This window comes from Maniola jurtina, chromosome 12 (assembly GCF_905333055.1).
Source record: "Maniola jurtina chromosome 12, ilManJurt1.1, whole genome shotgun sequence".
In the NCBI taxonomy this organism is placed as follows: Eukaryota; Metazoa; Arthropoda; class Insecta; order Lepidoptera; family Nymphalidae; genus Maniola; species Maniola jurtina.
The window spans coordinates 8,869,818-8,883,688 of NC_060040.1; the positions used below are offsets into that span (position 1 = coordinate 8,869,818).

General features: G+C 38.2%; 2 protein-coding genes across 4 annotated transcripts in view; both read left to right on the forward strand.

Moving 5' to 3' along the window:
- LOC123870135 overlaps positions 1-13,871 on the forward strand; it is a 275,095-nt gene that overhangs the window by 140,591 nt on the left and 120,633 nt on the right. The gene's annotated exons all lie outside the window — the stretch shown is intronic.
- On the forward strand, positions 243-13,207 carry LOC123870128 (protein CREBRF homolog). 2 transcript variants are annotated; one of them, XM_045913301.1, is made up of 7 exons: positions 244-542; positions 865-1,556; positions 2,214-2,400; positions 2,954-3,158; positions 3,747-3,997; positions 4,478-4,594; positions 11,464-13,207. In XM_045913301.1, the coding sequence occupies exons 2-7, from the start codon at positions 912-914 to the stop codon at positions 11,556-11,558; spliced, it is 1,500 nt and encodes a 499-aa protein (XP_045769257.1). In that variant the 5' UTR covers positions 244-542; positions 865-911; the 3' UTR covers positions 11,559-13,207. The 2 variants fall into 2 exon arrangements, with proteins under 2 accessions (XP_045769256.1, XP_045769257.1); XM_045913300.1 differs by having other exon boundaries at positions 243-1,556.

A 13,871-nucleotide genomic window follows, 5' to 3' on the forward strand; every position in this document is an offset into this window, starting at 1 on the left:
AAAGCTTAACACATGTCCCGATTTATGTAATCTTGGTTACTATAATATTAATTAATTCAAGATCAAGGCCCATCCTTCAAAATTTAATGCATCGAAATGAATCAAATAATATAATAATTTGATCAGCTTCAACTAATTCACTGTAAAAACCCCAGTAGTTTTTCCATAGTTTTTCAAAAAGCGTTTTATTTCCAGGAAAAACCCCGTCTCCCTCAATCCATCATCTTTCTGATTTTAGCAATATTGCTATCTCACTTTACTATTATGATCTTTTCCTATAGCTACCTCTTTCTAATGACCTTTGAATATGCTGAATAATAATATCGTGAAATCTTTGTTTACTTCTCAACTCAACTTGTATCTTGTAGGAGTGTTTTTGATTTTTGTTATTGTGACTGTGACTAAAAATATTATCAATAAAAGATTCTTGCGTGTTATCTCATAGTGATTATCGGAACTATCGGAAATACAAAGACGTTGAACAGTAAAAACAATCGTAAAGTGGGTGAAATTATTAGTGGTTTACTATTTAATATCAATAGGTAATTAATAGTCATTGTGTATATTATTCTACTGTTTACAAATTTCATTTCGTGTTGTTCTCGTGAATAGTATTATGTAATGTAAGAATTAAATCGACGAATCTCGCACGTAAGGCAACAATCACCTAAACACGCGCCCTATATTTTATTGTATAAATCTGTGAAATAAATAAACATTGTAACTCGACACGTGGGTCTCTGTGAATTAAAATCGATAAAGACGGCGTGCGCCAGTCTATCAACGAGGCGATTCTTCGTCAAGGTCACTTCACATAAACACGTGCAATGTCGGATTCTATTTACAATCATGACTTTCTTTTAGAACCGAGTTTAGAAATCAAACAGGAGTCTCCCTTCGAGTTAGGGACGATGTCAGCATCCGTCCCGATTCCACAGAGACGCACTGACATCTGTGACTTCAGCTCAGACATAGACCTGTGCTTACAAGACTCTCAAGTTGGTTCATTTCACAGTGTGCCCACACTGTCCTACAGTAAGCTTTCCTTCGATACTGAATCTCCTAAAATGGAACCGTTCAAGATGGAAGATGATGATATATTCCAAGTGGACAAAGCTGATTTAATATTGGGCCCGACTCTGGCTGAACTAAATGCGAACCCAGATACTTCGCTCGACGATTTAAATTTTGATGACTTACTTTTACCAGAAGAAAGTGGCTACTATATACAAATAGGTGGTGCCATGAGTGGTTCCAGACGTACCATGAATACATTGCAGACCTCTAACATGATGACTGAGAGCCCAAGCAGCCCGTATGGGCATGCTCAGCTTGCATTTTCACCATCTAGCCAACACAGTTCTGCATCTTCTAGTTTTGCTCCTCCCATCAACCAATTGCCAGAACTGCTTCTGCGCATGGATGGGTATAGTGGTGAAATAGCTTTGGGACAGTCTGTGCCTGCATCTTCAGTCTTGCCACCGTTTCCCAGCAGTGCTAAAACACAACAAGCACAACTCTCATCCTCTGCCCCAACACATCTGACAATGGAGCAGGTAAAACTTTAGTAACTCAGTACTTCTCTCAAGTAATCAAGCATAAAGCAGTATCAATAGTTAAAAAACAAGGATGTCTTGCAAACAATTCCTATTGTTCAATTAAGGGTTCCTTTTTTGCTGTTTTGGTACAGAACTCTAAAATCACCTTTTATCTAGCTACTACATATTATGTACCTATTCAATATGTACCTATTTAAACAATTTTGTAATAAACAACTAAATAGAAAAGTTATCCATACATATATCCATATTAATATTATTATGGTTTGTCTGCTAGCTTTCCACTGCCCATTTTGATTTTTTACACAAAGATAAATTGCATCCTGAGACTATTTTTTATTCCGGAAAATCAAAGAGTTTCCACAGGATTTTTAAAACCTGAATCTCCATGGACAAAGTGGAAATGAAAACTTGGATATTTTACTCTAAGTTTTAAATTGTTAGCACTCTTTAAAAAAAAATCTGTTATTTAGCCTCTATACAGAAAGACTTCATTTACTAATATGCAGACCAAACTGCAAAATTGAACACAATCTGTTGGCAAGGTTCTATAAACTGGACTGCTATGTGGCAGTTTGGTTGTGATTCAAATGCAGTCCATCTGTACTTAAATACTGGCATTCTTGGCATCATAAACTATTCTTTGATCACTAGATATGGCAACGGAGGGAGCCACGCAAACACTTGTTATCCACCAGCTCGCTGGCTGAAGCTGGCTCAGTCTCCTCTCTATCTGGAGGCCTTCTCAGCCCTGGCACTGGGGACTTCTCACAGGATGAGGACGACAGGGACATAGAGTCTGATGAAGACAGTGACAGATATGAGGATCTTTCTTCAGATGGTAATCATTCTAATTAACACTTTGAGGAACAATGCACTGAACTAGAGTGCACTAAAGTGATGGAACTCTCGGTTTGATTCTGAACAACGATATGTCAAATGTTACGCGTATGTGACGAACATAACGTGAAATCAAAGAAAAATGGGGCTACTAGTACATTTGATGCAGGCCTGACATAGAAGCCTCCATGTTTTGTTAGAAGTTCCCTAACTGTCATTAACTGTGGCTTTTTATACATGGCATAGTATTGTAAAATATAGAATTTTTGAAAAAAGCAACTGCCAAGTTTCTTTTTAGTTTTTCTGTGTAGGGAGGGTATTCTATATATATATCAGTGGCAGATTCACTTGACAATTCAAATGCACTTGTAAAAGTTTGTTTGAGAAAAATCGCTCAACAACGCTAAAGAAGTTTTTGCTTTAATAGTAATCTTAAATTACATTAATGTGGTTTATCAAAGAAGTTGATAATTACACAATATTACATAACAATAAACATTTTATTGTAATGAGAGATGACTAATTGATTTTAATTGCATTGTTGCTTATTTCAGATTCCAATGATGACTGTCCAGAGAGGAGAGAAGCAAGACAAAATGCAAAAAGAGAGAGATTCTTTTGGCAGTACAACGTCCAAGCTAAAGGACCTAAAGGGCAAAGGCTGATTCTAAAAAAGAAATCGGAGGACCCGCATGTTCTAAATTCAGTAACAGACCCAGTGTTCAGCCCAAACTGTAATGTTAAAGGCATTAAACACAGGTAAATTTCTATCCTGAGCTCAGTACCTATCTAAAATCAAAGATGGCACTGCTGTATATTTTCCTATAATACTCAAGGACTAATAAACGGATTAGTCTACTATGTGTTGTGACTATTTCATTGATATTTCTGTTAAATTAAACTAAATAACAAATGGTCAAAGACAAGTTGTTCTTGCATAATCAGTGTTTTGTAATCTGTAGTCAGGTTTTTTTAAAATGAAACAATTAAGAGGATTCCACAAGAAAACTATAATAAGAATGAAAATGCCCGTGTACAATCGCGGGACGCGTACATGCCGTTACTTGGCGCATGTCAAACTGGGGAGAGGCGCAGGTTACGGGAGTCGGCTTCAATCGTTTGCGCTCGGAGCATAGCAACCGTTCCTAGATGCCTTAGCGACCGTCGCTAGGTGCCATCGCAACGGCTGACGCCTATGACGATTAGATGCCTACCACAAATCATAAGATACAATACATAGATAGACATACAATATTTTTTCTGACTGAAACTCTGTGACAAGCAGACGCAAGTATTCCATTTGTGTTGTATTTTGTGTATAGAACTCTAAAAACATATTTTTTTTAGTGGAAAAGCACGAAAGGGAGATGGAAATGACCTTACACCAAACCCTAGAAAACTTTATCTAATCGGTTTAGAACTGGACAAATTGGGCAAAGTTATAAATGATATGACTCCCGTCAGTGAATTGCCATTCAATGTAAGGCCAAAGACAAGGAAAGAGAAAAATAAACTTGCCTCAAGAGCTTGCAGGTTGAAGAAGAAAGCACAACATGAAGCTAACAAGTTAAAACTGTACGGCTTGCAACAGGAACACAGTGAGTGATTTCTTACAGTCAATTTTTTTACTTGTTTAATATTGTAATACTTAAGATTTGAAAAGAGCAACTGCTGAGGTTCTTGCTGGCTCTTCTCAGTAGAATCTGTTTTCAGAACAGAGATACTAGTTGTCCCATGATAATATAAATAATGATTTGGATTTTAACTAAGACAGCATCTCTCAAACCATAGATGATACAGGGAAACTGACTTACAAACTATTAGGTATTTTTAGTGAAAAGTAAACATTTTCGGCATAGTCAGTTTTATGGTCAAGTCATGACGTTACCCTTAATTTTTTTTTAAATTTTGTTTGTCTCTGTTTTATGTAAGGATCATTTCAATGTATTGAAACAAAAAAAATATAAATAGATATGTTTTGAAATAATGAAAAAATAATGTGCCAATCTGTGTTCATCTGTTGTGTCCTGTTGTTGGGCAAAGGCCTTTACTTGATATAGTCTGTACTGAATTTCTAGGACGTCTGATGAATGGAATCAATCAATTAAAGCAAATTATTAGCGGCCGAGTCACCAACCCAGAAAACAACGTTGATTGGTCAACGCACATCAATGACGTAGTTAATACAGCAACAGGTATGTGTAATAAATACATAATTATTATGCAGAATGTTAGGGGTATGCTAACGAAAACTTTGTGCATACATTGTACTTAATACCTGTAACAAAATTACCAATACCACTTATTTCGGAAGTGATGGTTTTGAGGACGCAATGTATCGCGAACAATGCGATCAAAACGCTCTGCGATCAACGCTGATTGCGATGACCTGCCCTGAACTTTGATAAACAGCTGATCGCGTGCATACGTTTTAAATTTACATTGCTGTTTGTGTTAAATATATTGTCATTTATTGATTTATTTAAAATCAGATTGAGATAACAAAGTGATTTCGTATTATAATTACTAATTTAGGTGTTCGAGCCTACGCTTGAACCACATGTGAGAGATTACCTTTCCAATATCCGTCGTCAACACCTTCTATCTCTTTCGCACACTAGGTAAATCCGTGATGTCTTGACTATACCTGTCCTTGTCTGTTATGAATGAATGGAATGCCTAGCCAGGCAGCGCGCGGTGGCCATCTTCTTCAGTACGCTTTCGATATTCGTGAAGTCAACACGTCACTCAAGTAATTATTATTACGCGCACTATCCGATCGGCGCTTTCAAGCCCATTGTTGATAATATTTTACCGCTCGGCGCCATAAGGCCCAGCGACGAACGAGTCACATATTACTCGTAAATACCTTAAAATGGCACGACGGCCGACGCCTCGTTCGAGACGGCGGGTGTCGCCTAGAATGAGGCGGCCGTCGTCGCATCGGTGGTACGACGGTACGTCCCAATTCAGGCGACGCGTCACACGTGTCGCATCAAATGGGACGGCGGCGTCGTCTCAACTGAAAAGACGGCTGTCGTATCGACTGCGATGTCATTCCGTTTAGTGTGACGACCGTTGTCTCACAAAATGCAGCACTGATAAACTAAATGTATTCTATGAAATGACGAGATCACTGAATTGCGCATCTAATTCCAGAACCATGGGCGCACTAACGTCAATGGGATTCCTTGCTGCAGTACCTACATTGCGTAGAAGATAAAAACACCAAGCACGTACACGTGACACGTGCGTAGTGACGCGCGTCAATCCGTAGGCATAATTGCACGCATTACGTCTACGCGAACGATTCACGCCACGCAAGTGGTATGCCATGTCTCATACAATTCCTATACATTGGTATGCGCTGCGTCTACGCTTACGCGACGCATATGGTTTGGGGGCAACCAAGGCCCGGCAGTAATGGAGGCAAAGCTAAAGTTTGCCATTCCTACAGTAGATCTAGCACGAGTTTTCAACCCATCTACAAGTAATGTCAAATGGCCTCTGGAAAGAGCTCTTCTCTATGTACCACACAACTTAATGGGGAAAATACTTTCCTCTTACTATGATGCCTTTATGAGCACTGTAAGGGAGCTAAAGCTGAAACTCACAAAAAAAAGCGGGAAGCTTCTTCAGAGTTGGAGCATTTCAGTCTACAAACGGAAATAAGATGCCCCTCTACGGCTACGAAACGATCGTTGGTGATTCCTGCCGAAGTGCATCATAGCGCAGCAAAGCGTAGAGCTTGCACAAACGTCTTGAGCTCATCTGCTCGTTCACAGTCCTATGACACACTAACGCAAGGTAGTGGCGAACATTTCGCTTCCGTGCTGAGTCGGTAAATGTCATTGTTTAACAAAGTACTTAGCTCGCAGACAGAGCAAAACAAATATATCATAACTATTACACAAAACCAGCAGCAGAGCGTTGCGTCGGACAGTACACAATCAGAAGAGGAGGAAAACGACCAGGTCCAGGGAAGCGAAGCTTCTCCCCATTGGTCTAACAACCGCGAAACTGAAGAAGATAATCTTCGAAGAAGGGTTGCTGAATCGCAGAGGAACTAGCGAGTTTGACGGAAGACAAGAACATTAATCTTACCGTTTTTGATTTTGCGCCAACCACCGTAGAACAAGAACCTAAGGTTGCGCAAGCAGATCCTCCGGCCGTAAAGCATGGTTTGAATTGCCATAGACTAGGTAAGACTAGTTGCTGTAACGTGAGATATGCGGACGTCCAAAAGTAGTTCCAAGCGACAACAGTATTTACTTCTTTAAAACCTAACAATCTCCGGGCAGTTGGCACCAATAACTCCAGTTGGGAATCAGTTGAGATTCTAGAAAAATGTGGTGGGCCGCTATTTTGTTGCAGCAAATTCCGAATTCAGGGAAAACTCGAATGCCCTTCTGCGATACGTATGTGGTCATTGAGCAGAAATAATAAAACAGAGAGAGACCCATAAACCTATTAGTTCAGGGGTAACCTGCACAATATCCCCCCTCCCCCCATCAGGAACTCATCTGTTCAAAGAAGAATCCCCAACAGAGGTCGTAAAAGAGTTGGAAGGTATGCATAAACTCTTTCCTAATAAGGAAAAGCCATACACGAACAAAACAGCGAAACCGAAAACCTCTCAACCGGCTCACTATAGATTTCGTAATTCACGAAACACCACTAAAAGAGATCCGCCGTATAACATAGGGGGTGTCATTAAAGACCCTTTCCTTACGCAACATAGCAGGGGAAAGGAGGGAAATGACTTCCTCACCGCAGGATGCCTAGCCAATTTCGTGAATCTGTGGGAAAAGGCGCCAGTGAATCTTTTAAAAATATTAAATGGCAACAGAATTCCGTTCAAGAATACTTTCCCCTTAGCGAAATTTTCTCGAATAAACGCTCAGAGTTAGCAGACACAGGCATCTGCAGAAACGTCTGTAGAAATACGGGAATGTTAAAATCCCGGACCTTACATCAGTCAGGTTTCTTGTTAGCAATGTTCCTGAGGAAAAAGACAGATGGAGGTCATGGGCCGATACTCAACTTGAGAAGGCTCAACGATTATATATTAGCCCTGAAATTTCGCCTGATAACGCAGCAATAGTTAGATTCATTTGGGTAAAGGAGATTTCATGATGAACCGACCTTTCGAAGGCATATTTTCATGTGCCCACCAATCAAAATCATCGTCGATACTTGTCACTCTTGTAACAGGAGAAAATATACGAGATGACTTGTCTACCTTTCGGATTAGCGAGTGCCCCTTCAGCGTTTGTCAATATTACGAACTGGGCGGGCCAGCAGATTCGTCAAAAAGTCATCCGGGTAATAGTATATCTCGACGATTTTCTGTTTATTGACTAAGATCCGATAATCCTGGAACAACAAGTTACAATTGCTACGGAATATTTAAATAGCCTGGGACGGCAGATCAATCAAACGAAACCTTCGATAAAGGCTTCATTCAGCATAGAATATCCGGGGGGTATTACCTGGAACACTCATCGAAACTCAACCATTGATGGTTCAAAAGTACTTGTAAAAGTCTAATTGAATAAAAATATTTTGAATTTGAATGTGAAAGGGTGTTTCGACACCGAAAATGCAAGAGTTTCAGAAGTGTTGAAGTCAGGATCTTCAAGAAAAAGCTCGATGGAGTCGGCACAATGCCAAAATAAATATCAAAGTTTCTATAGTAATTTTGTAATGCACTTGTTGCTTAATGCATTTGTTATTTATCAATACTTTTTTTAAGATTGATTAATTAACTAGGTATTTTTCAATGTTATACTTTGCAGCGCCCTGACGGGGCTTCATGTTGTAATATTATAATACATCAATAGGTGTGATTGTGGTCAAGCGCTTGCCTATAGTGAATAAAAAAAAAATAAATATGTATGTTTTATGATGTAAGACATGAATGCAAATAAATAAATAAAGAATAAATCTGGGCAAACTAAATTTCGCATCAATCACAGTCCCTCTGGGTCGACTTCATTGCCACCTAATTCAGAAATCATCTCGCTTATTAAAACAACTCGGCCGCATCAGAGGCATCCGATTCCAGATGCTGTGCAAGAACATCTGGAAAGGTGGCTAAAACATATGCACAAAACATTACCGATCCATTATCAAGATCCATCAATCTTTGTTACTACAGATGCTACTACTGATACTAGAAGATGCGGCAGAGAAAGACTGGGGTGCCATAGCAAACAGTCGTCACCTGTGGTGGAAGTAGGCCCCCTATCAAAGGAAATGGCACAGCAACCTAAAGGAATTATGGGGTGTATACGAAGCCCTTCGAACACTAGGGCCCAAAATTTCCCACAAAACGCTAATGTTGCAATCGGACAATTGAACGAGCGTGGTTTATATAAACAAACATGGTGGCACCAAATGGACAAAGTTATTGAATGCTGCGATACAAATTCTAGAATTATGCGATGTAATGAATTGTCACATCATATTTCGTTATATACCGGGGTCTGTACAACGGAATAGCGGACAGGTTGTCAAGAGAGAGGGAGAGTTTTACCAGAATGACACCTCAATATAAGAGGTCTCTCGGGGATATCCCAGGAATATGAAATACCAGAGATCTCTCTGCCACGAGAAGGTCAGCAGTTGTTCTGAAGCAAGTCAGCGAAGATTTGACCGATACAGAGAGCCAATTTTGCGAAGCATTCAGTGGCAGTGAAAGTATAACTTGGGGTGGATATTTCCGCCACCAGCGTTAATTCCACGAATAGTTCGCCACTTAAGTCAGAAGTACAGTGGAACAGAGTATTCGGGAAACCAGAACTAGACCAAAGGAAAGAAAAGCCACCCCTGCGCTAAAATCTAATAGATTTCCGCACAAATTGTGCTCTTCAAGGACTGGAACACTTGGAGTTGGCGGCTTGGTTGGTGCGTCCAAACAGATAGTATATTGGTCAGAGGAGGCAGTTAAGCTGTGGGAATTATCTGGAGGTTATCGTTTCTGAAAACCTATAGACCAATCTGGTTAAGATGCTGCAGGTACAATCGAGGGACATCCTCGCAGATGACCCTAGTCCACAAGTTTTGGCTAGGTACTGGTGTTACCTTTATGAAGTTATAAGGCTGGCGCCCAGGACCATAGCAGTTCACAAGTTGGTAGTGGCAAACTCCGGAAACCTTGTAAGTTCCTCCGAGCTCAGTTCTCATCCCCTGGTTAGGCAAATACTGAAAGGTATCTTTGCAAAAAAAAAAAAAAAAATCTGCTTCATGCTCAGCAGAAGACTTGCTAACATTTTTACATTCATACCAATTTGATTACAAGAGCCTGTTTGCAGTATCAATACACACTTCGGTGCTCCTTCTGTTCTTTCTGCGAAAAGAAGAGTCCACCATTTAACACTTCTATCTGAAAGGATGACTTCGAAGACAAGGGGTATAAAATAATATTCTGGCCTAAGTTTGGCTCTAAACCTGATTCGGCATCATACAGACAGTCAAGTTGGTTACTGAAAAAGATAGAAACCAATTCAGATAATCGATTAGATCTAGTCTTTTTGGTTCAAGAAAACCATTTCTATTTCAAAGATAGTTACGCCGTAACACAGCGTGCTTGGATAGCCTGTTCATTATTACGTGGGGAAGAGTCAAGAATGCCTCCGAACTGTGATCGCAGGATGGATCAAAACATTATTTAAAGAAGTTGGCATATCTCCAATAGTAGGCAGCTTTAGGGCAGTAGTTGCGACTTACAACTGGGTTGGTACTTGGTATGCATTGTGATATTGACGGAATTCCGGAAAGGGAAAATTGGCGATCCAGAAACACTTTACTTCTCCATTATTTCAAAGAGATAAAACCAAACTGTAGCTGCAATCCAAATATTATAAGTATAAACTTTACGCCGATTGCGTAGCTAATAAATAATAATGGTATGAATCGCTATCGAATGTTTCAATTACGCATATGTTACTTAACTTATCAATCAAAGCAATTACGTTAACTTTGGGAAAGTCTGTTCTGTTGATGATATTTTATATTATTATGTACTGTCGTGATCTAAATTAATTTTGGTAAACAGTTATGTTATTTTGTAATAAACGTTCATAGTTATCGTAAATAATAATGAATTACTGTTATATTTTTCTGTATCAGATATCGTTTCATAAATTAAGAGTCACAGTACGCTTAGCACTAGTCTTGATATATCGAGTGTCATGCACTACGACTAGTCAGGCAGCGCCGGCAGATAATAAACACGTCTCACATGTGGTTCAAGCGTAGGCTCGAACACCTAAATAGAACCGTTTTTCCCCCGAAGGGTAAAAAACGGATATTTAGGTTTCAGCCGTAGCTTGAACCACACCTAAGGGCCTTGCCGGCTCATTGCTCAAGGTACTGAAGAAGATGGCCACCGCGCGCTGCCTGGCTAGGCATTCCATTCATTCATAACAGACAAGGACAGGTATAGTCAAGACATCACGGATTTACCTAGTGTGCGAAAGAGATAGAAGGTGTTGACGACGGATATTGGAAAGGTAATCTCTCACATGTGGTTCAAGCTACGGCTGAAACCTAAATATCCGTTTTTTACCCTTCGGGGGAAAAACGGTTCTATTAATAAAAAAATGCGAAAAAAAACATTATCAAAACCATGAATAAATTGATGGAATTTTCCAAGTTCCAACACTGAGGGACTGAATAGAGATTAGAGTCATGTACTAAATAGCTGGATTCAGGTTTCGTTATGGTGTCCCACATCCTACTTAATATTATAAACGTGAAAGTTTGTATGCATGGATGGAAGGATGTATGGATGTTTGTTACTCTTTCACGCTGAAAGATTGGCTTTGACTGAAATTTGGAATAGAGATAGATTATACCCTGGATTAACACATAGGCTTTTTATGCTGGAAAATCAATAAATTTTTTACAAAAACTATATCTACAGGAACGAAGTCGTATGCATTAGCTAGTACCCTATATACATAATTTGAATATTGTAATATGTTACTTTGAATACCAATGAAGTAGGTCTATTGCAAATTGTAGTATGTTCCTTGCTAAAATATACCAACTGTTTCAGAGGTCAAAATAGCCGGCAAAACTTCAGAGTTCGTTAATCAAATATTGGACAATGTGAAATCGGGACAAAATAACGGCGGTCTAACCGACATATAAAGGTAACCCGTAACATTTACGAATATTATAAACTAAAGGCTGTTTTATGTACCTCCAAAGTTATTTAGAAATAAATCTTGTGTCTTTCATATGAAGGCTTAGTTGTCAAAGACAATTATATTTTTATATGGACCGAAAATAGATGTAATAAATAGGGATATCACAAGGCAACTAATGTAAATGGTGAAAACAATTCTCATGAAATCATTAGTTATTAATTTTAATAGCATATTACATTTGTGTACTAATTTGTGTCTATTTTAAGAGTATCTAGCTAGAATTTAAGTTAGTAGGAAATGTAAGCCAAACGATAATATTAGTAGTAGTTACTTGGTGAAATAAGTGCTAGATTTTAAGTATCACCCTTAAGCGAATGCTAACAGCCATGGTTTGAAATTTGCTAAATTCAGTTATATAAATGTAGATATTATTAGTACAAATTGTTACGGCTGTACTCACTTATTTATTCGATGTAAGCCCCTAGTCGGGCTTACATCAACTAAATACATAAAGCGGTAACAATCAACACTTGTAATAGAAATCACTCACAATAGTTTAAAAGTTATAATGTAAATATGAATGTTGGTAACATAACGAAGTTGTGAGTAAGGACCGAATTACCGGTATTTCTTTTCATAGCGTTACCAAAGCTCCGTTATGGAAACGTCAAAAAGTAACGATAAAAATAACGATACCATAACGTTATCTAGATACCATTATTAGTACTGGAAATGTTAAGAATACTTAATACCTGTAGTAATTATATATCTATCTCTAACAATGCCGTGTATAAAGTAACATCTTCGCTCGACGCGCATTTTACTGTTACGATTAAAATAAAAGGTTAAATCACATTCACAAACCGCTTCTAAAAACGTAACCGCTTCTAAAACCGGTTTAACGTAACATAACGAATGTTACGTAACAACATTGTTGTTGTAACAACACATAAATATGTATGTAACATATGTTATGGTAAAAATTTAGTTACGATAACCGCCCCTGGTTGTAATTGAAATTGGCAAGATGTTTTAAACCGTACTTATTAGCATTTGAATAGGGTATTGAATTAAACATTTGATGTGAAACCATAGCTCAACTGTTTATAGTTGGATTTTTAATTAAACAAAGCAAATTGAAGTTTTCGGGGTTGCCAGTTTTTTCGTAAAATACGAAGTAATATACAAAGGACAAAAGGAGACTGATATGAATCACTGACTCAGTACCTACAATGAGTACCTGTAGAGTATAGATAGGATAAGAAAATTAATATGGGCAGACTCGTTAGTCTAGAGCTAGATTCTAGTGGTTGATAACTGAGTTCGAAATCATGGGTCATGCATTTGATTCCCAGTCTGAACAAACCTTTGTGTGATGAACAGTCTGTGTTTCAGATTGTTTTTTGTACTGAGTCTAAGTGTCACTTTTCTACGTATTTATATGTACATATTGTATTATATAAAAAGTATGCGCCCGTGTGTATGTTACGTATTAAAATTGTGTGAGCTCTGCTTAAAATAGAGAAGTAGAAACTAGTTTGTTTACTCATTCACAATGACACAACTGAACCATGTCACATCACTATTACTTTAAATATGGTATTATTATTTCACAATTTGACATTAGCTAATGTCAAAACGCTTTGTTTAATTAAAAATACGAGTATAAGGGGCGGACTGAAATCCGAAAGTTCATATTAAATTCTACCTATTGAACTATTGTCGTACCTACTCCTAGTTCAAGCTTTTCGCTTCTTTAATTGAAGGCAAAAGAGGATTAGAGTTACGTTAAACGCGTCTAATATTCTTTTTTAAAACTTGTTTACTTACAAACTGCGTTATTTTAAATCAGCTATTATATTATTGACATGACTCGTATTTTCTACTGAGAGATATAATTTACAGTTTTATTAAACTTTTTCGATTATAGTAAAAAAACTAATTAAAAAAACTAATAAGTAAATAAAAAATATTCATAATATTTATTATACAGTTTCATAAGGACGACTGTCCAGAGCTGGTAGAGAAAGTAGAAATCCTTTTGGTTGTGGAATGGTTTAATTAGGTACTGATTTACATGAAAATTACATATTATAATTAGAGATACGTCCGTTTCGCACCGATGGTAGGTAACGAAGGCTTCGAGTGTAGTCTGCATTCTGTATATGGTGTTATTTGACTCTCTCGGCACGTTTCGCTGATGATGGAAGTCGTCCAGCGTAACACCTCCCCCATTGGATGCGCAATTATTCGGTGATGGTGAAAGTGAAGCCGAATATTGCGGCATACTGGTAGTATTAAAGAAGTTCTTGAT